Source organism: Prionailurus bengalensis, chromosome C1, assembly GCF_016509475.1.
Source record: "Prionailurus bengalensis isolate Pbe53 chromosome C1, Fcat_Pben_1.1_paternal_pri, whole genome shotgun sequence".
NCBI lineage: Eukaryota > Metazoa > Chordata > Mammalia > Carnivora > Felidae > Prionailurus > Prionailurus bengalensis.
Window position 1 is genome coordinate 98,575,996 of NC_057345.1, and position 24,116 is coordinate 98,600,111.

General features: G+C 33.0%; 1 protein-coding gene and 1 pseudogene across 1 annotated transcript in view; one reads left to right on the forward strand and one right to left on the reverse strand.

Moving 5' to 3' along the window:
- The window catches only part of SYCP1 (synaptonemal complex protein 1), a 117,647-nt gene that overhangs the window by 48,554 nt on the left and 44,977 nt on the right, over positions 1 to 24,116 (forward strand). Inside the window, 7 exon segments of the mRNA XM_043575924.1 lie at positions 3,844 to 3,948; positions 4,995 to 5,098; positions 6,361 to 6,478; positions 7,277 to 7,347; positions 10,183 to 10,264; positions 15,779 to 15,841; positions 16,004 to 16,066. Coding sequence (XP_043431859.1) covers positions 3,844 to 3,948; positions 4,995 to 5,098; positions 6,361 to 6,478; positions 7,277 to 7,347; positions 10,183 to 10,264; positions 15,779 to 15,841; positions 16,004 to 16,066 — 606 coding nt within the window.
- Positions 18,744 to 19,199, reverse strand: LOC122480984 (annotated as a pseudogene).

Genomic DNA, 24,116 nt, shown 5'->3' on the forward strand with positions numbered 1-24,116 from the left:
TACCTAAATATTTCCTTTCTGGAAAGTGTTTTAAGTAGTATTTAAAAGTACTTTTCTCAAAAAACCTGTATTTTTCCAGTTGTACATTACCAGCAGGTGGGGATACAGTTGCTTTATGCATTGGCCTTGTATCCTAAAGTCTTGCCAAAATCATTTATTTTTTTTATTTTTTATTTTTTTAATGTTTGTTTATTTTGAGAGAGAGGGAGGGAGCAGATAGAGAGGGAGAGATGCTGTCAGTGCTGAGCCCGATGTGGGGCTCAATCTCATGGCTGGTGAGGTCATGACCTGAGCGGAAACCCTGAGTCAGATGTTTCAATCCACTGAGCCACCCAGGTACCCCTTTTCAAAATGACTGACTAGTTCTTGGAGTTTTTTGCACATTCCTTATAATTTTCTATGTAGACAGTTATTTTGTCTGCAAATAAGGACAGTTATATTTCTTTTTTTCTTGTCTAACTGCACTGGCTCAGACTTCCCAGTATGATGTTGAAAAGGAGTGGTGACCATGTACATCTTTGATGTGATCTTAAGGGAAAATATTCAGTGTTTCACCATTAAATACGATGTTTAATTCTAGTTTTTTGGTTTTTTTTTTTTTGGTGGAAGTGCCCTTCTGTTCCTAGTTTAAGCTTTTTTCTTATGAATCTGTGTTGAATTTTGTCAAGTGCTTTTTCTGTGTTTACTGATATGATCATGTTTTTCTTATTCAGAATATTAATATTCTAATCAATGTCATACATTGATTTTCAAATATTGAACCAGGCTTGCATTTCTGGGATAAATCCCAGTTGGTGTGGTATATTATCCTTTTTCTAAATTGTTGAATTTATGAATATTTTGTTGAGGATTTTTGGTTTTGTGTTCTTGGGAAGTCTATAGTTTTCTTCAGTGGTCTTTATCTGGTTTTGGAATCAGGCTAATACTGGCCTCATAAAATGAGTTGGGAAGCATTTCTTTCATTTCTGTTTTCTGGAAGAGATTGTATACAACTAGTGTTATTTCTTCTTTAAACATTTGGTAGAATTCTCTGGTGAAATCATCTGGATTTAGAGATTCTTTTTTGGCAAGATTTTAAACTATGAATCTAATGTTTTTCATTATTACAGAACTGTTAAGGTGACCTGTTTTATCTTAGGTGATTTGGTAGTTTGTGGTTTCTAAGGAATTAGTCCATTTCATTGAAGTTGTCAACTTTCTGTGCATAGAGTTGTTTGTAGCATTCTGTTATTTTTTTTTAATATCTATGGAGTCTATAGTCTATACTCTTTGATTACTAATATTGGTGATTGGTGTCTTCTGTCTTGTCAGTCTTGATAGAAGTTTATTGATTTTACTGACCTTTTCAAAATAACCAGCTTTGTGTTTTGTTGATTTTTCTCTACTGTTTTTCCATTTTCAGTTTCATCAGTTTTGGCTCTTATCTTTACTGTTTCCTTTCTTCTACTTGCTTGGGTTTATTTTGTTTTTTTTCTAGGTTCTTAAGATGAAAACCTAGATTGTTGTTTTGAGACCTTTCTTTTCCATTTAAACATTTAATGCTATAAATTTACTTTAATCACTTCCTTAACTGCATCCCACAAATTTTGATATCTTGTATTTTCATTTTTATTTAGGTTAAAATATTTTCTAATTTCTCGATTTCCTCTTTGACCCTGGGGTTATTTAGAAGTCTGTTATTTAATTTCCATGTATTTGGAGATTTTCCTCTTTTACTTATTTCTAGTCTAACTCCATTATGGTTCAAGAATATACTTTATTATTTAAATTTATAAAGGATATAATCTGTCTTAGTAAATGTTCCATGTGTACTTGAAAAGAATGTGTATTCTGCTGTTGTTAGGTTCTATATGTGTTCTTTAAATGTTAGTTAGATTCATTTGATTGATGGTGTTGTGAAAATCTTCAGTGTTGTCGATTTTTTTTTGTCCTGTTCTATTATTACTGAGGGGTGTTAACATCTCCTATTTTGATTTAGTAATTGTCTATTTCTCTATAATTATGTCAATGTTTGCTTCACGTACTTTGAATTTCTGTTATAAGTCTCACATTCATATAGAACTATTCTGTCTTCCTGACAAATAGACCTTTGATCATTATTAATATCTTTCTTTATCTCTGACAGTATCTTTTTGTCTTGAAGAATGTTTATGGTTTGCAAGGTATATCTTTCAAACTGGATTAGTCTTTTATTTGTAAACACTTGTGTATATGTATATATGTAGTCTGTATATAATTGGGTCTTCCTATGCACTATTGCTAGAGTTAGCTTTTTAAATCACAGATGCGATCATGTTATAGCTGTATCAAAATTTTAAATAGATCCACCGTTGTGATCTCATGCTTAAGTAAACAACATGAAAATTGACTTAAATCTATGTTGGATAACAGGAGGAGTTGATAGTAATTAAGCACCTGTGAGTAAAGAGTTAATGTTTGTTTTATACTTAGTCTTGCTCACTTTCTAGAGCTGTGCCATCCAGTATGGTAACTAGAGGCCAAATGTGGCACTTAAATTTAAATTAATTAAAATAGACCAAATTAAAAAAAACAAGTCAGTTCCTCAGCTCCAGTAGCCACATTTGAAGTGATCAGTAGCTACCGCATGTTCCTGTTATTGCAGAAAGTTCTATTGTATGGGACCCATCTAAAGCAAAGATTGACAGAATTCTTCTTTAAAGGGCCAGTAGCAAATTTTTAGGCTTTGTGGGCCATGTGGTTGGTCTCTCTTGCATCTATACAGCTTCGTTGTTACAAGGCAAAATGGGAATATACAATACATAAATATGTTGGCTGTATTATTACAGTAAAGCTTTATTAAAAACAAGTAGGGACTGGATTTGGCCTGTGGGCTGTAGTTTGTTGATCCTTGATTGTCTAGAACATTGAATTTAATTCTTTTTTTTTTTCAATATATGAAATTTATTGTCAAATTGGTTTCCATACAACACCCAGTGCTCATCCCAAAAGATGCCCTCTTCAATACCCATCACCCACCCCCCCTCCCTCCCACCCCCCCATCAACCCTCAGTTTGTTCTCAGTTTTTAAGAGTCTCTTATGCTTTGGCTCTCTCCCACTCTAGCCTCTTTTTTTTTTTTTTCTTCCCCTCCCCCATGGGTTTCTGTTAAGTTTCTCAGGATCCACATACGAGTGAAACTATATGGTATCTGTCTTTCTCTGTATGGCTTACTTCACTTAGCATAACACTCTCCAGTTCCATCCACGTTGCTACAAAGGGCCATATTTCAACATTGAATTTAATTCTTGATACCTTATTTAAAATTGTATATTGACAAAGGAATCCTCGGGGAATGAAGTAATTTAAAACCATTTCATAGGAAGAATGATAATAAGAATTAGAGATTTTAGAATGGTTAAGAGAAAAAGAAAAGTTAGGGAGTGTTGATAATTCTCTTCAAATATTTGTCAGCTATCATGTAAAAAAGGAATTAGACTTCTATGCGACTAAGAAAGGCAGAACAATGACAATTGCATGGAAATTATAGGGAAGCACGTTTTAGTGCAATATAAAGACAAACAGGATTGGTAGGATAGTGAGTGACTAATAAATGCTAATAAATTGGAGTGAATTATGCATAAGATAAAGTTTGAATTCAATGACCTGTCTGATTTTTTTTAAATAAAAAATTTTAGGGCTCTGTTTATTCAATCCTTTGTTACCATATTTAGTTTTGGAATTAACTTATTAATTACTTGTTTTCTCTTTTTAAAAAATTTTAGCCAAAGAGAAACTCGTAAGTCTCTTCACTCTAGTTAGGTAGTTTGATCATTTTGCATACGTTTGTGCTTTGGTTGTCATGATTTATGGTGTTCTTAAATAGGTAGAAAACCAAAAGCTTTTAGATGAAAAGAAACAATTTGAGAAGATTGCTGAAGAATTAAAAGGAACACAGCAAGAACTGACTGGTCTTCTTCACACCAGAGAGGTTTGTTTAGAAAAGATACATTTTGTCCTGCAACATTTTGTTAGTAGAGTACAGATTTACAGAATAGATAATGGTATAGCTATTAGCTTTGTGAAAGATTTCTTCATAAAATTCCTTTCAAAGGAAGTGTTCCTGCTACATTTAATGTACTAATGATTAATGTGAAACACATCTAGAAAATCTTCATATTCTAATGTGGGAGAGCGAGGTCAGCATTTAAGATATCAGGAGTATGCATCATGCTATGGTTTATAACAATCACATTTTTGATATCTTCAGTATTCTTTTTTTTTTTTTCAACGTTTATTTATTTTTGGGACAGAGAGAGACAGAGCATGAACAGGGGAGGGGCAGAGAGAGAGGGAGACACAGAATCGGAAACAGGCTCCAGGCTCCGAGCCATCAGCCCAGAGCCTGACACGGGGCTCGAACTCACGGACCGCGAGATGGTGACCTGGCTGAAGTCTGACGCTTAACTGACTGCGCCACCCAGGCGCCCCGATGTCTTCAATATTCTTAATTTAAACATTTAAAATTTAACTTTTGTTAAGTTCTTAGTTTACAATAATTTTTATAGTGCTTATGTTACAATTTTGGAATATGTTTTTTATTTTATAAAGGTATTTTTTCAATCCATAACAGTATTACGTTGTAACTATACAATAGTTTAAAATAGTAAGAACAGCTTAGTTTTTAAGATACTACCTGACTTCATTAATTATTATATTTTTTCTTGATAATATAACATTTTAATGGAGATTAATTACCTGGTTGAGTAAAACTGATGAAAATATTTTATAATTTGTAAATATAATTTTACTGGTTGAGCTTTAGAATATCAAGATGGAATTTACTTGTATTACATTTGTCATTATTCATTATTCTAAAATTATAATGCTTTTGGCATTAAGTCTATTAAATTTTAAAATGTGACATTTTCTTACCAAATTTTTGCCTAATATATGAGTTGATTACAGATTGGCCATACTTTTAAAATAAGAATATTGTAAAAATGTTTGCTGTGATTATACACATTTATTTTCCAGAGAAAGGTGCATGATTTGGAAGTACAGTTAACTGCCATTGTGACAAGTGAGCAACATTATTCCAGACAGGTTAAAGAGCTGAAAACTGAACTTGAAAATGAGAAGTAAGTTTTCTATCTATAAATAACTTACATATTTCATTTTTAAGCTTTCTGGTAGTTAATAAATTAGTAAATTATATTCAATGTTTATTTGAATGGGGTTAAAGTTGTATTTATTCCTAATTAGAGATCAAAATATTTATTAATTTTACTGCTGATGAAATTAACAATGGTGTGTGTGTGTATATATATATGTATGTATATACATATACACATATACATATATACACACACATATATATATACACACACCATTGTTAATATATATATACAGATAAATACATATACATATATACATACACATATATATATAATTGACATAAAAAGAGTATATCACAAAGTTGAGAACTTCTTTAGAATATCAATATATTACTTTTCTTGGCGATACTTAGTTCCTCATAAAAATAATTATTTGCAATTCTACCCATTTATTTTGGTTGCTTGTTAAATTATTTCATAGATTTGTTTTGGTGAAGTGACAAAATACATACACGTCATTGAATTCTGGGTAAAACTTATTAACCAAAATTCCTTTTAGTAAATGGACTGGTTATTTATACGTTAGTTTAATGTTTCCTATTTCAACCTTTCAAAGCTATGTTTGCTTTTTCAACCTTTCATTTTCTAATCTACTCTTTGATGAATTTCCAGTATTGGTTAAGTAGGAGAAGATAATAGGTGCTTGCTACTGAAATCATTCCATAGAACCACACAGTTCCCCCTTCTTTGATTTAAAATTGATCCTGACTGCACTAATAGCAGTGGTAATCTCTCTTCCAGTGTGGAGTATTTGAGATCTTATAAGAGCAGTTTAAGTGTTGTGCACAAAAATTAAACCTCATTTTACTTATTTTAATGAAAATATTTTGTTAAAAATAGCTCTTGCCTCATGTACTACTATAATCAAATCACCAGAAGTTTGGAATCGTTTTGAGACCGTCTACTAGAGAAAAAAAATTATATGAGAAAGTAAGACACCCTTCAAAATTTGTGGAAAAGTATGGGGAGATGAGGTGTAGGGAATATGCAAGGAAATCTGTGGCATCTTAACTTAGTGTTGAAAATTTCAAACGTGTAAAGTAGAGGGAATAATGTAATGAAGCAGCACATAGCTATCACTGCACTTCAGAAATTATTAATTAATGGCCAATTTTATTTATATTCCCAGCCCTTTCTCCCTTTCCCCTAAGATTATCTTGAATTAAATTCTACATCATATAATTTAATAGGTAAATATTTAGGTCTGATATGTTTTTAAAAAACAGGCTTAAGACTACTGAACTAAATGCAAGCTGCAACAGGCTTTCACTGGAGAACAAAAAATTAGCACAAGAAACAAGTGAAATGGCCCTAGAACTCAAGAAACAGCAAGAAGATACTGATGTGAGTTGTAAAAGAAAGTACCAGTGACTTAGTTTTCTAACCTGTAAATATAGGGGGCTCGAATAGATGACTTTCCAAGATTCTTTACCCTTTACAAATCTGATTATCTTAGAGCTGATCCTCTGTTTCAGAAGAAAAATATGCATATTGATTTAGATGGTGATAATGGGCAACAGACTGTAGAACTACCCATTGATAAAGTTAATGTAATTTTAAGCGTTAGGATTTTTATGAATATTTATTCAACAAGTATTTATCAGGTAAATCATATGACAATGTGGAGGATACAACGATGTAAAATACCTTCTTTCCTCATTAAGATCTTATGACTCAAGAGAAGAACTAAATGCTCAAATAACTTAAAATACTATGTTATATGTGTTGTTTTGGGGACAAAGTGTTATCTTCTTCCTTGGAGGAAGAGAAGGCTTCAGAGAGAACATAGCATTGATTTTGGTCTTAAAAGATGACTGATTATAAGGTCAGTAGGTAATAGTGAATGGAAAAGCATTCCTTGAAGTCACAATAATATGAACAAGGATAGAAGGCCTTAAAGTATCACTGGGAGACAATAAGTAAGACTTGCTTTTTAGCTGCTGTATAGAGATTACTAGGGGAATAATTAAAATAAGGCTGGAAAAATAGTATGTAACTATGCAAGTTAAATAGCTCACTGTCTTGTTTTATATATAACTTACTGAATTTCATGGTGACAGATAAAGGTTTTAAATATTAGTTTCAATTTTATTTTTGTTGAAACAGAATTATTAACATAAACAACATTTATTATTTCTTTAGAATAGCAAAAAGAAAGAAGAACGGATGTTGAAACAAATAGAAAATATGGAAAAAACTGAAACACAATTAAGGCAAGACTAATGAGTTGGCTTTTTTTTGTCTGGCAAAAGATTTTAGTATTTTTCTATTTGTTATGCTTAATTTATATTACACTTAATGTTGGATATGGTATAAAGTAAAAAATTAGAATGATTGCTTTGGAGTTCTGCTTAAAAACAAAATCATAACAATGTCTTTTGTTCTAGTGTTGAAATAGGTTAGACAGGAATTTTAAAGCATCACGAACTTTCTTATATTTAATATTGAAGAAAGTAATTATATGCAAGAAAATTTAGAAGCGAAATTAAAAAAAATTAATGTTATTTTAAAACGTCCATGTTTCTAGGTGTTTTCACAATCGTCTATTTTTAATGCCTGTAAACCAGTCAAGTGGATATAACAATTTATTTTAATCCTTGTTGGTTTTAGAGATGACATTTTCCAGTTTTCCACTATCATAAATAGTATTGTAGTAAACATCTTGGAGCATACAGATTTTTTCCCTTATTTTGAATTTGATAGGATACATTTCAAGGAGAATTTACTGAGTCATAGGAATAACGATTTCAATAACTGTTGATAGTCAAATGGTTTCTAATAGGTTATACTAGTTGTAAACCATTCAGTACAGTCACTATTGTATGAAAATGCTGGCTCCAACAATCTTTTAATTTGTTTTGGGTATTATTATTAATTTATTTGATCATATAATAGATAAAAACAACTCATTGCTATTAGGACTTGTAATTTTCTTTTTTGGGGGGTAAGTTTTGGAATTTTTTGTGTTTGCTTGCTAGAATTTCTTATTTCTAAAATTGCTTATATCTGTTGCCTGTTAATACTTTTGAGGTCTTGTTTACTTACTGATTTACTTAAGCTTTAAATAATATATTTACATATATTTACAATATATTACAGTACATATTTCCCCCAACTTGTGGTTTTCCTTGCATTTTGGGTAATTTTTTGTTGTGCGTAAATTTTTTTAATTTGAATTAAATCTAGTTGTCTTTTTTTGGTAATTTTTCCATTGCTTTTCTACTTAGAAATGTTTTGCCTGCTTCAAATCACATATTAATCTTTTCTTTAGTTCTTTTTCAAATTGATATATTGATACTTAGTTTTCTTTCTCTTTTTCAAATAATAAAAACATTTGAAGATAGCAGTTTACTTCTTAACACAGCTATGGATCTATGACTTAGGTTTTGATATATAGTGTTTTTATGTTTATTTTCTAAACAACCTGTTCCTGTATTTTAAGTTTCCTTTTAATCCATTAGTTAATTTAGATGGTTTCTAAATACTTGGAGATCCTTGTCTGTACTTATATCCTGAAGTATTAAGCTTTGGCTTCTCATTTTGGTTAATATATAGGATTGAGGATTATATGAGGTAATGTGAATAAAGTACTACATATAGTGTCTGGCCACAAGACTGTCACTATTTTCTAGGTTTGGAAAGTCATCTTTTATTACACTTCTAATGATTGCTTTTGTTGTTGCTCAATTTTCTCCTTCAGAGAAAGTAGCTGTTATTTCTAGATTGAATCTCTGTGATTAAAGCACTGTACATTTTGGAGATAAAAAAATGAAGACATATTTTAGGAAAGGCTATCTTTTATTTAGGAGAATTAAAATTACTTAGAAAATATCTTTTTGTACATCTACCTACTCTACGGACATAAATAACTCTGAATATATATGTATATATACACTTTGAAGAGTTATATATAATAATTATATATGTTATATAATTATATATTGTATTATATATATTATATAATTATATATACAATATAACATATATCACAACTCTATATACTATATATATATATACATATATATATATACACATATATATATACACTCCTATAGAAGTAAGAATATGCCAATTAAAAATTTTATACTCAGTTAAAGAGTAAATAGCCTGAATTCAGTTTTTACAAGGCCAATTATTTCATATGATTGAATAATATTTATATATTTCTATAAATAGAAATAGCTTCAAGAAGGGGTGCCCGGGTGGCCAGTTGGTTGAGCATCGGACTCTTGATTTCAGCTCAGGTCATGATCCCAAGGTCGTGGGATCAAACCCCGCATCAGGCTCCACACTGAGCATGGAGCCTGCTTGGCATTCTCTCTCTCCCTCTCCCTGTCCCTCTCCCTCTGTCCCTCTCTCCTGCTCATGTGCTCTCTCTAAAATAAAATTAAAAAAAAAGAAAAAAAAGAAATAGCTTCAAGGATCCAAAAGACCATTGCTTTCATGTGCAACAAATTTTTAATTTACAAAATTTTGAAAGGATAATAAATGCATATGGTACAAAATTCAAAGCGACAAAGGGGGGGCACATAAGGAAAGAAAACTGTCTTTCCTTTGTCTTTCTGCTGTCTAGTGTCCCTCCCCAGAGGTATCACTGTTTCTTATGTGTGTTTCCAGAGATAGTCTCTCTCTGTCTCTATGTAAGGATATTTGTCTATGTAAATATCTGTCATGTAGTAGTTCATTAAAAATCGCTTGTATTTATGTCCCTAATTTATTTGTATAAAATAATAACTATGTCTTGACTATGATGACTAATTTAAGACTAAGGCAGAGTAAAGTGCAATCTTGATTTAAATCAGAAGTACTTCTTTCTAGAGGTTTTTTTAGTGGAAAAAGGATCTAGATAGTTTCAAGTTAAATGTATAAATTCATTTAAATGTAGGAGAGGAGGTATATATGTTGACATTAATGCATGAATAATTACCAAACAAAATGAAAATCTAAACCAACAAAAAAATATAGTCAAGCATTTTAGAAATCCCAGAAAATGAATAGAACAAAAAATATAAAGTTTATTACTATATCACTCTTCCATTTCCTTTAAGGAATGAACTGGAATCTGTGCGAGAAGAACTAAAGCAGAAAGGAGATGAAGTTAAATGTAAATTGGACAAGAGCGAAGAAAATGTATGTTATATTTAATAATAAATTGTAGAATGGAATTTCAAATCATAAAATCACCACGTGTGTAAAAAAAAATAAAGTGAAATATTCTAGTGTATAAATAGTGATATAGGGACTATTGTAGGCTGCTGACCTTAAAAATACAGGCAAAGCTGAGTTATTTTGCTTATAGGATTTATGAGTAAAAGAAATAGTGCTATAATTCTAAATTTCTTTCATAAATCCTCAACATTTAATGTTGATATACATTTTTAGGCTAAAGAGGCTCAAGAAAAAATTTGTCAGTAAATAACATACCGATAAAATTGGTAAGTTTGTGTTGTGCTTTGGTGGGTATGATGTCAATATATAGACATAGGAAGAAGGTTTTCCGGGAAGAATATCACAAAAGTGGAATAGTACGAAGTATGTGATTCCACCATGTTCTAGGCACTGTTCTGGGTATCAAGCTTGGACTTCATTTGTTCTGGTGGATAATGTGTGATCCAATTAAAGTGTTTTGTTTTGTTTTTTAATGCTTATATATTTTTGAGAGAGAGAGCAAGTGAGAGCATGGGGGGAGGGGGCAGAGAGTGAGAGTGGGGGGTGGGGGGCACAGAATCTGAAGCAGGCTCCAGGCTCTGAGCTGTCAGCACAGAGCCCAAGGTGGGGCTCAAACTCATGAATCACTAGATCGTGACCTGAGCCGGAGTCAGATGCTTAGCTGACTGAGTCACCCAGGTGCCCCCTATTAAGATTTGTTATTAGGGAAGTGATATTTTTAATCTTTAAGAATGGAATGAGGAGATATGAAAGGTGCTGGAGTCAGTTGGAAGGCTTTAAAAAAGTGTCCTGAAAGCTCTGGGAAAAAAATCTTGGAAAGGACTTTGGCCTAGTTTAGTTTACTTACTTATTCCTGAATTAATTATTGTGGGTAAGGGGTAGAGTAATTTGGCAAAGCCTGAGGTACTTACCCACCTACTCCTGGAGACAGATTAGCTTCGATCAAACAACATGGATTTAGCAGGATTATCATGGAATTTACACTAACAGAGTTTTCTCAGGAAAGAATGGTGGCCAGACCAAAACATAGGTCCTCTATATAGATGCTGTTGGAGCCTGTACGGGGCATCTAATCAGGATACGTTTCCTGGAAGAAGTGACATTCAATTTGAAACCTTAGATTAATAGGAATTAGTGGAAGTCAGAGAGGTGGACATAAATATATCAGGGAAAAGAGTGTTATAATTTACAAGTATACACACACTGTATACAGACCATGAGAGAGTCTTTTGTATTTAAGCAATTATGAAAAGTTCATCTTGGTTGAAAGGTAGAGTTCAAGATTGTGGTAATAGTGTAGAGAGTAGGGAAAGATGAGAGTGGAGAGATGAGGATAGGGAAATGAAAGTTGGGAGAGATGAGGGCAGATTATGTAAAGTCTCATAAACTATATTTAGGAATTTGAGGTTATTGAAGAGTTTTGACCTGAGGAATGTCATGTTTACTTTTAGAAAGTTGTCAGACCATCTCAACTAAGGATGAGATGAGCTAATATTTTGAAGGGCTTACAGTGTACCAGGAACATTCTAGTTCTCTATATATGTGATCTTAGTTAACTGGAACTTACTTTTGTCCTCTTTTTATGAATTAAGAAATCAAGCCTCTGGGAGCACCTGGGTGGCTCAGTCTGGTTATGCGTCTGATTCTTGACTTCGGCTCAGGTCATGATCTCACAGTTTGTGAGACTGAGCCCTGCATCAGGCTCTGGCTGGCAGCACAGAGCCTGCTTGGGATTGTCTGCCTCTTTGTCTGTTCATCTCTCCCTGCCCCCTCCCCCCAATAAATAAACTTAAAAAAAAAAAAAAAAGAAATTGAGACTCTGAATGTCATGAATAAGAAGTAGTAGTGGTAGTGCTGGACTTCTACCATTCTTTAGACTCTCCCATATTTTTTTCTTCCAAAAACATATTTTTTACTTTCAGTTTCATATTTACTATGTTCAACCAGAAAAAAACAATTTAATCTTATCCTAAAGACTTGCTATGTAATTTACTGCTTTAAAATTTGCATCGGAGGCTGCTCAAGACCTCAGTCCTTTTGTTTGTGATGTGGTAAAACATGAATTTAGTGTTTAAAATAAAAATTCTCTACCAAGAATTTAAATTTATGTTATCAATGTACAAGATATTAGTGATGAGTTAAGGGAAAAAACCCAAATGCAAAACAAGTTGTTAGCATATTTAAGCGTTTTCCATGGTTGGATTTCTATTTACCTATTGAAACAGCTTCTCAGAAAGAATCCAGTTTGTAAGTAGTTCTCAGATATTTGCCTGGCATTGATATTCATTACACTTTTCCCCCCAATCTGCTACCTTAATTTAGACATTTATATTGTTTCATGCATGCTTTATCTGAGCCTATTTTCTCATCTCTAAAATGGAGATGATAATACCTGACCTGTCTTTATCATTGGGTTGTTACAAGGTTCAGATCTAACAAATGTTTGTGAAAGACATATTTAAAAAATTATAAACATTTGTATACAAGACAACTGTTAAAAATCCAGGGTAGCGGGTACCTGGGTGGCTCAGTTGGTTAAGTGTCTGACTCTCGATTTCCGCTCGGGTCATGATCTCATTCATTGTTTGTGAGATTGAGGCTTGCGTTGGTGCTGATGGAGCAGAGCCTGCTTGGGATTCTTTCTCCCTCTCTGTCTGCCCCTTTCCCACTTGTATGTGTGCATACGCACACACATGCACTCTCTCTCCCTCAAAATAAATAAATAAACTTTTTTTTTAAATTTCAGGGTAAACTGGGAAGTTAATAAAATATGAAGTGATTATTGGGCCAAGATAAGAATGATGAACATTAAAGACAGTTTCTTTTTTTAAAAAAAAAAAGAATACTGAAATAAACTGGGAGAATGGATATTTTTGTAGAAATATAAGACTAAGTTTTATAATTCCATTTCGATAAGATTCTCATAGAAGAAAATTCTGTTAGCATTTTTAATCTGATGTCATATAATGTTTTTTAGGCTCGCAGCATTGAATGTGAAGTTTTAAAAAAAGATAAACAAATGAAGATATTAGAGAACAAGGTATTACCAAATCGCAAAAAATGTTTTTGAGAAAAGAGACTTTGTAACAATATATGTATGACTAGATTCTTTAGGAATCTTTACACTGTCTTGTAGAAAGAGATCTCAATTCTCCACTGAAGGCTTTAAGGAATAAGTTTGGATTTTTACTGCAGGTTTCTTTGAAGAGGCCATTAGTTCAGGAGTTTTGTACAGTGCTTCAAACAGCAAAGTTTCATTAAACTCCTCTTTAGTTATCTCTTCCCTTTCCCCAGATTTCACACTCTCAGCAGCTGTATTTGTTGCAGATATCTTTAGAGCAGCAAGATGCTTTTAAACATTATTGTTAGACTTTGCTCTCATTCTTATAATCAAGGGAGCTACAGAAAATTTTCTCATCTTTTTATGTGAAGTTATGAAGTGTTTTTACTGCCTGGCTGTCCATCCCAATTCACTCTTCCTTTCTCTATCCCTCACCACACACTTGTCCTAAACTTGACCTTCCTTATAGTTGAGTAGTCCTCTGGAAAAGTATAGTTCACTCTCTGAAGTTCTGACCTCTAATAAGCAACACTGTTTTCTTCTACCCAGAATTCTGGTGAATAAAATTCTTTGTTTCTATGCACATGAATTATTTTATTTAAAATTGAACTGTGATTTCAAAAACTGTGATAGTTTAAATACTTTTCAAGAATTTTTGGACATCCTACCAAATATATTTATCTTCATTAGCCCTAAATTTGGAGATTATTTAAACTTAAAAGGAATGAAAACTTGTTATTTTAATTTTCATTAGCTTATTCAGAAAGAAGGGAGAGTGAGATGGGGCAGTCAAAATGACTTCAAAGTTGATAGTTTTGATGCCACTATCATTTTAGTAAGGTATATAATTTTTGGATGGTAGTAATGCCAATAATAAAGAAGGGTTTTTTTTAGGAATACCAGTATTTGAAGTCTTTTCAGGTCTGATTCTGCTTTTTGTTCTTTCTGCTGATTCTTTTGTGTTTTTTAATGATTCTTTGGAATTTCATCTATGGGATTTCTTTGAGGTTTGTATTGAAGTTGGGATCTTCCCCAAAATATTTTCTTGGGAGCATTATTCACCAGGAACCATTTTAAATTAAATTCTCCATTTTTAAGTTTTTCCAAATAATAGAGATAGCATGAATTCAGCCTATAAACTCATATAAGGCCACCTCATGTCTACAAATTTCAGGGAAGATTTTGATACCTTTCACTTAAGTGTTAGCATCAAGACAGACAAGTTTTCTTACAGTACCCTTCTGTGTGGCAGATTTATTTCTTGTTTACATTTTCATAGGGTAGGTAGTCTTTTGAGTTTATGGCTTTATGCGGGGTTGTGTTATTGAATTCTTTACCTTTAGTGAGCTCTAAGTTTTATCTATCTCCCCTACCCTAGGTAGTTTCAACATACATCCTTAGCTGGTTTTGGTGCTACCCCCAAACCTACTATTATCACTTTAAATTATAATTTCAAGTAAGCAGATTACCTGTTTTGTAGCCATTTACTTTTAAATTATCAGGAAGGTTGTTCAGAGTATCTAGCTGGCTTTTCTGTCAAAATTGGAAGTAAGGAAAAATTATATACACAAATAGTTGTACCCGCTAATATGTTTATACCAGTAAAATTGCTGTGAAAATCACTTTTCTTTAACTTTTCTTCCGTGAAGTAGACGGTTTGGGGGTGGGGGATATTAAAAATGAGATAAATAAGTTACTTTAAACAACAGTGCAGTGTATTACTCAGCTTTAGAATAATAGCTAACTATGACTGCACGTGGGTTTTGCAGTAAAAATATTTAACAGAATAGTTTGTGCTAAGAGAGGTTAGTTCCCCCCGCCCCTTTGGAGTTTCTATTTTGATGGAAATTAGGACAATTTACAAAGTTGTAATGTCTTAGGACTGGTTAGAAATCTGTGCTACTTTTATGGTGCTCCAAATATTTCTTACCCTAATGCCTCCTGGTCCAATCATGCCTGTGTACTCAAGTGAAATAGTCTCTTAAAGTGAGATAAAAAAAAAAAAAAGTGGTTTAGATAAGAGGAATTAGAATGTAGCTAGAACATAGAGTATCACATTATTTCCCTTCCCCAAATATAACAAGTAAAAGAGACTCAGAAATGAGAAATGGGGAATAATGAAATGGGGAATAATGAGTAATAATGGGGAACAAATTACAGTTAATCTTATCTCTGGCTGTAGCTTTTGAAAATCCAATTAATATAATACAGCCTTCTGTATAGAATTTACCAAGAGGCACATTTTCTTCATTACAATTTATACTTGATCACATAATTTTTGACATTAATGGAATTACTTAACCACATGATTTTTGAAATGACCTCTTTTTTACCTTATGCAATATTTTTGTTTAAAATTACTTATTTTGACTGGAATATTGAATAAAATAATTATAATTTCTCATAATTTGTAGTGTAACAATTTAAGGAAACAAGTTGAAAATAAAAGCAAGTGTATTGAAGAACTCCAACAAGAGGTATGTACTGATTCTCAAAATCAAACTATTAAAGGAAAACTATTTTTTTCACTATACTTTTAGAGAATAATGCTTTTCTTTCCTTTGGTAATTTCAGTCTAAGTCAGTGGCAGTGCAAAATTGAATCACTGAATGTAATTCTGTATTTTTAATTTTTTACAGAATAAGGCCTTAAAAAAAAAGGGTACAGCAGAAAGCAAGCAACTGAATATTTATGAGATAAAGGTATTTGGACTCTTTGTTTTTAAAATACTAGTAAGTAGATGAGAACTTAGGAATTTTAAACTTTTCATATTGTAGCAGTTATTTTCAGAAATTATCTTTTGAGATTACAGGAATCCTTTTAGTTGTAATAGAGTACTTGTCTGTGATTTAGCTGAATTAAAATAATATAAGCAGTTTAAAATACATGAACGTGTGTGGTATATGTGTGTATTCATATTCCTTACCCATACCTCCACAATTGAGATTGAGTAGATTTTGGGGTGGAGCCTTGGAATCTACATTTTATTTTATTTTATTTTTTTAATTTAACTTTATTTTTTTATTTTTTTTTAGTATATGAAATTTATTGTCAAATTGGTTTCCATACAACACCCAGTGCTCATCCCAAAAGGTGCCCTCCTCAATACCCATCACTCACCCCCCCCTCCCTCCCACCCCCCATCAACCCTCAGTTTGTTCTCAGTTTTTAACAGTCTCTTATGCTTTGGCTCTCTCCCACTCTAACCTCTTTTTTTTTTTTTTTTCTCCTTCCCCTCCTCCATGGGTTTCTGTTAAGTTTCTCAGGATCCACATAAGAGTGAAAACATATGGTATCTGTCTTTCTCTGTATGGCTTATTTCACTTAGCATCATACTCTCCAGTTCCATCCATGTTGCTACAAAGGGCCATATTTCGTTCTTTCTCATTGCCACGTAGTACTCCATTGTGTATATAAACCACAATTTCTTTATCCATTCATCAGTTGATGGACATTTAGGCTCTTTCCATAATTTGACTATTGTTGAGAGTGCTGCTATAAACATTGGGGTACAAGTGCCCCTATGCATAAGTACTCCTGTATCCCTTTGGTAAATTCCTAGAAGTGCTATTTCTGGGTCATAGGGTAGGTCTATTTTTAATTTTCTGAGGAACTTCCACACTGTTTTCCAGAGTGGCTGCACCAATTTGCATGGAATCTACATTTTATAGAAGCTCTACATATTATCTGGCTGCCCAAGAAGTTTGCGAACCATTGATTTTGCAGAAACAAATTAAACTTAGGGAATGTCAGCTCATGATGTCAGAGCTCTAATTTGTTATCATATGCCCAAGTCTTTGAACAACAACTGACAGTACTCAAATAGTTTTCGAGTCTTGAATGGAAAACAATGGTTCCCGGTGTTTGAGACATGGCCCTTTTCTAGGAAAGCAAAAATATTACACCTTCCTGTAATACTATTTGAGATTAAAAATATATAAACATTGTGTTAAAAATGAAAAGAAGTCTCAAACTGCTGGAATTATGTAGAAAAGTAACTGATACATATATCCTATAAATCAGCCTTCTGTAGGTAGAATCAAGACAAATGTACAAAATCTTCATAGCAGCATTACTTATAGTAGCCCTAAACTGAAGATGACACAGATAACCATTAGCAGTATAAAAATAAGTCAATAGGAAATCACTCTAAGATGACCCAGATGATGGAATTAGCAGATAAGATCATTTATGTAGCTATTTTAATTGTGTTCAAAGATGGAGAGTATGATTATAATGAAATAACAAATGGGGAATCTCCATGAATAAATGGAAACTTTAAAAAAGAATCACATGGAGATTCTAAAACTGAAAAGTAAAATATCTTAAACTTCAAGTGTCCTAGTAGTAGATTGAAAATGGATGAAGAGAGTGTCAGTGAACTTGAAGCTGGATCAATAGAAATGATCAGAGAAGCACAGAAGAAAGATGGAGAAGAAAATAAAAAAAGGAATGGTACTTCAGTGGCCTGCGGGACAATATCAAGTGGTTTTAAGTGTGTAGTTGGAGACCCTAAGAAGAGGGTAGAGAGAGAATAGGTCAAAAGAAGGTTATTTGAAGGATTTCTGAAAAATTTCCCACATTTAATAAAAAACAGAAACTTGTAGATCTGTGGCTTTTATCAAATCCAGAGGAAGATAAACAGAAAATGATACCTAGGCAGGTGTATCTTAGTCAAAGTGCTAAAACCCAAAATAGAAACTTAAAAGCAGCCAGAGAAGAACATCATATTGCATATGGGGAACAATGACACAAATAAGGGCTGACCTTGCATTAGGACAGTGAAGGCTGGATGACAAAGGAATGACATCTGTAAAGTGGTGCCAGAAATAAACCATCAAGCCAGAATTCTGTATGCAGCAAAAATAAGGACATTGAGAGTTACACTAATCGTTAAAGACCTGCTGAAGGAATTTTTTTCTGTCTGAAGGAAAATGACATCAGATGAAAACTTGAATCAATGGAAGGAATGAAAAGTACTAGAAACAGTAAATATCTAAATGAATACAAAAGGCTATATATTTTTCTCTTTTTTAATTTTTAAGATGTGTATTCGGCTTCTATAAAAAAATTCTATGTACAGTGCATAAGATATATGACAACCATGGCTCAAAGGGCAGGAAGGTAAATACAACTATTTTGTTGTAGGATTTTTACATGATACATGAAGTAGTACACTATTAAGTCCTTGTGTAGACTATAAGTTAGTGATACATATTCTCTCTAGAGCAGTCACTGTAAAATAATGGAAAGAAACAGTGAAAAGCCAATAGAAAAATGGAATGAAGAAAAAAATTTTTCCATTGGTTGTCAAATGATCCTTTATTGAAATATTTTCATTTACAGTTCTTCACCAGCTTAGCCCCACTGCTCACTATTGATGTCATGAGAGTGTCAGCCATCAACATTGCAGCCCGCAGATTGGGCAGTCAGCCCCCAAGATCTCTTTAATGGTTCCAGAGAGTTCTCTAGCAAAGATCGGTGCCACATCTGTCTGACTTTGTTGCCAATCTCATCAAAAGTGGTATTTCCACTGTGCTTAATATTTTTCTGCTGCTTTCTGTCTCTTGGCGGTTTCTTGATGGCTTTGATAATCAGGTCAGAGGCAGAAGGTACTACTTCAATCTGGGCCTGTCTGTTCTGAATGGTCAGTTTCACTGTAATCCTCAGACCCTTCCAATCACCAGTTGCCTTGGTGATATCATCACAAACCTTTTTTGGAGACAGACGTAGGGGGCTGATCTTCGGGGCTAGGACAGATGTGGCACCAACTTCTCTACCATTGCCCATCAGGTATACAACTTTCATCTCATTGGGATCAAACTTTATTGGCATGGTGACAGCAGTTGATGTTGGATGAATCTGGATTTGGGACCACCAAAGACAGTTGCACCTTCATCTCCTCCCAGCCAAAAGCCAAAAAAGTGGAATACTAAAAAATTTTGATAAATCCAAAAGAGGAGCAGAACAAAAAAAGAGATGACATGAAGGCAAAGAGCAAAATGATACATCTGAATCAAGCATATCAATAATTACCTTAAATATCAATGAACTAAATAATAAAAAGAAAGGAAGAGATTGTTAGTCTGGATAAAAAATTGAGACCAAACTATATGCTACCTATAAGAGACATACTTTATTTAATGTAAAGATACAAGGAAGTTGAAAATAAAGTTGAAAAAGATACATTGTATACCATGCAAAACAGTAAGAATAGGAAAACTGGAGTGATTGTTTTAATAACACACAAAATAGATTAAGATAAAAGTATTATCAGAGATCCAGAGGGGCATTTCACAGTGATAAAGGCATTAATGTATCAGGAAGATGTAACAATCATGAGTATGTTTGTATTTTATAACAGAGCTTCAAAATACATGAAGCAAAAACTTAAACTAAAATGAATTATAATACACCTCTTTTAGCAATTGATACAACTAGTAAAAAATTGGTAAGAATGTAGAAATTCTGAACAACACCATTTACTACCTTGACTTAATTTGCATTTATAGAACACTGTAGTTAAGCTGTGAATTATTTTGTAGACACATAGAATGTTTACCAAGAAAGACCATATGCTGGGCTATAAAACAAGTCTCCATATGTTTAAAAAGATTGAAGTTTTACAAAGTATATTCTCTAACTACAATAGAATTAAGTTAGAAATAAGTAACCTTAAGATACCTAGAGAAGTCTGAATATTTAGAAATTAAATATCACACTAATAAGTCATAGGCCAAAGAAGAAATTACAAGAAAAGTTAGAAATGATTTTAAACTGAATAATGATAGAAATACAGCATGTCAAAATTTGTGGCATGCATTTGGCAGGTTTTGGAAGGAAATTTATAAACAATGTTTGTTTTAGAAAAGAAATGACTCACGTTTTTATTCAGAAACTGAGAAAAGGTGAGCAAATTAAACCGAAAGAAAGTAGACAAAAGGAAATAGTAAAGAGAGATCAAAGAAACAGAAGAGAGACAAAGAGAAAAAAAAATGAAAAAAATCAATGAAGTCAAAAGTTGATTCTTTGAAAATATTACTAAAATTGATAATCCCTTAGCAGGATTGATCACAAAAATAATAAAACTCACTAAAGGTAAGAATGAAATAGGACATTAATATAAATATTATAAATATTGGAAAGATAATAAGGGAATGTCATGGACAATTATATGCCAATAAATTTGAAACTTAGATGACATGGGAAAATTTGGAAAACCTAATTTAATAGAATGGACACAAGATGAAACAGAAAATCTAAAGAACCATATATCAGCGATACTGAATTTGTCATGAAAAATTTCCTAGAGAAATATCCAGATCTGGAAGATCTCACTGGTGAATTCTAACAAATGCTTCAGGAAGAAATAATACCCGTCTTGGGGGATGGGCAAAATGGGTGTTAGGGAGTAGGAGATACAGCTTCCTAGTTATGGAATGAGTAAGTCATGGGAATTAAAGGTACAGCATAGGAACATAGTAATACTATTGTTAATAGTATTGTGTGATGACAAATGGTAGCTACAGTTGTGGTGAGTGTATAGCATAATGTATAGAGACGCTGAATGACTTTGTTGTACACCTGAAAGTAATGTAAAACTGTATATTCAAAAAATTTTTAAAAATAATATCAGCCTTCTATGAACTCTTCCTAAAAATAGAAGGGGAACAATTCCCAACTAGTTTTTTTGATACCAAATCCTGGCAAAGACATTACAAGAATATCTTTTATTTTTTCGCTATCCCTTAAAAATATAGGTATAAGGGCGCCTGGGAGGCCCAGTTAGTTAAGCGTCCGACTTCGACTCAGGTCATGATCTCACTGCTCATGAGTTTGAGCCCCGTGTCAGGCTCTGTGTTGACAGTTTGGATCGTGGAGCCTGCTTCGGATTCTGTGTCTCCCTCTCTCTCTCTCTGCCTTTCTCATTTGTTCTCTGTCTCTCTCCCTCAAAAATAACATTAAAAAATATATATGTATAAAATCCTTAATATAATAGTAAATTTAACCTTGTAATGAAAACTATCTTACATCGAACGAGTGAAGGTTTATCTTGAGAAGGTAGTTTAAAATTTGAAACTATCAGTGTAATTTCCTGTATCAAGTAATAAAAGAGAACAATATAATCATTTCAGTGATTGCAGAAAAAGCATCTGACAAAATTCTGCACTCATTTTTTTTATTTTTTATTAAAAAAAATTTTTTTTAATGTTTATTTATGAGAGAGAGACAGAGTGTGAGCGGGGGAGGGGCAGAGAGAGAGGGAGACACAGAATCCGAAGCAGGCTCTAGGTTCCAAGCTGTCAGCACAGAGCCCGACGCGGGTCTTGAACTCATGGACCGTGAGATCATGACCTGAGCCGAAGTCGGACACTCAACCAACTGAGCCACCCAGGCGCCCCTGCACTCATTTTTTTAAAAATATAATTTATTGTCAAGTAGCTAACATACAACGTATACAGTGTGTTCTTGGTTTTGGGGATAGATTCCTGTGATTTATCACTTACATACAACACCCAGTGCTCATCCAACAAGTGCCCTCCTCAATGCCCATCTCCCATTTTCCCTTCTCTCCCATCCCCCTTATCAATCTTTAGTTTGTTCTCTGTATTTAAGAGTCTCTTATGGGTTTGCCTCCCTCTCTGTTTGAAACTATTTTTCCCCTTCCCTTTCCCCATGGTCTTCTGTTAAGCTTCTCAAGTTCCACATATGAGTGAAAACATGGTATTTGTCTTTCTCTGACATATTTCTTAGCACAATGGCTTCCAGTTCCGTCCATGTTGTTGCAAATGACTGGATTTCATTCTTTCTCATCACCAAGCACTACAGTACACTCATACAATGGAACAGCGTTTAGCAGTGAAAATGAAGGAAGTGTATTTACACACATAAGTATCTGAAATATACTGATGAATAAAAAAATGCAAGAAAGAAAAATAAACATACATTTACATAAAGTTCAAAAACAACTCTGAAATATTGGTAGATAAATATACAGCAGAACTATAAAGAAGAGCAAGGAAAAATGAATATTAAGGATATTTGTTACATTTGAGGGGCAGAAGGGGCAAACCAATGAAGAGAGGCACTCAGAAGTATTTATCAATATTGATACTATTCCATCTTAAAGTTGGTTGATTCTTGAGTACAGTATACGGTCTGATTCATTGTTAAATTACTTATACCTCCCTTCCCCAATTCTTGTCCCTGCCATATACCTACTCTTCATTTCTAATTCAGCTCTAAAGTAATAAGTGACTCTGGAGGGTGGATATGCTAATTCAGGTTTCTCTTTCTTTTGATAATTTCTGTGTTTGAATCATGTCTACACAACTCAGTACATTTTTGTACAAAATATATGAAAAAAATAGAAATCAGAGATATTAATTCTTTATAGAAAATCTCTTTAAGACTATGTCTTTCATGAAATCTATTTTTCTCATTTGCTTATGCTTTTAGTATCCTATCTAGGAATCCACTGCCAGATCCATGAATGTTAGCTCCTGTTTTCTTCTAAGAGTTTTATAGTTTTAGCTATTACAGTTAAATCTTTAATCTGTTTTGAGGTTTCTTTTTTTATGATATGTGGTTAAGTGTCCAGATTTATTTCTTTCCATGTGAATAGCAGTTGTCTCAGCAACATTTGTTAGAGTATTCTTTCCCCATTGAATTGTCATGTTACTCTTGTTGAAAATAAATTACAAATTGACCATAGCTGTATGGCCTTATTTCTGGACTCCCAATTCTATTGCCTTGATCTGTATGTTATCTTATGTCAATATCACACTGTTTTAATTATTGTAGCTTTGTAGTAAGTTTTATTATAAATTATTAATGAGTATGTGTCCTCCAACATCATTCTTTTTCAAGATTGTTTTGGCTATTCAGGGTCCCTAATAATTCCATATAAACTTTAGGATCAGCTTCTATATTTTCTGACAAAAAGATAGTTGGGATGTTGGTAGAAATTTTATTGAATGTATCAAAGGGCAGTGTCAAAAGAGTGAAAGGCAACCCACAGGATAGAGAGAATATTAGCCAGTCATATACTTGGTAATGATCTAGTATTCAGAATATAAAGAACACTTCCAATTCAGCAACAAAAGCCAGTCACAAAAGGACAGATGCTGCATGATTCCACTTTTTTGAGGCATGAGTCAGATTCACAGAAGCAGAGATTAGAATGGGCAAGGGGTACGGGGAAATGGAGAGTTCCTCAATTTGTATAAAGTTTCCATTATGTAGGATAAGTTAGTTCTAAGATCAGCTGTACAGCAGCAGATGGTACAGCATGGTACCTACAGTCAACAATACTGTATTGTGAACTTATTCATTTAAGAGGATCTCACGTTAAAATGTTCTTAATAGCAAAAAACAAAGGGATAGCAGGAAACTTTTGGAGGTGATGCATTATGTCTTATCATCTGAATCGTGGTGGTTTTACGGTATATGCATATGTCTAAATTTATCAAATTGTATACATTATGTGTAGTTTATTTTATGTGTATCAGTTGTACCTCAGTAAATCTGTTTGTTTTGGTAAAAGAGCAGACTTTTCTTTGAGTCACATGGATGTTCTATCCAAATGGAGTACTTACTATAATAAACCTAAACCTGAGACTAAATAAATATTGCTGAGGAATGGATTAAAAAATATATATGGTTGCTTTTAAAACATTACTTGCTAAGACTACATACATACTTCGGGGTAGAAGATAGATTTTGTGAAAAATAAAGCACATCTCACCGTAT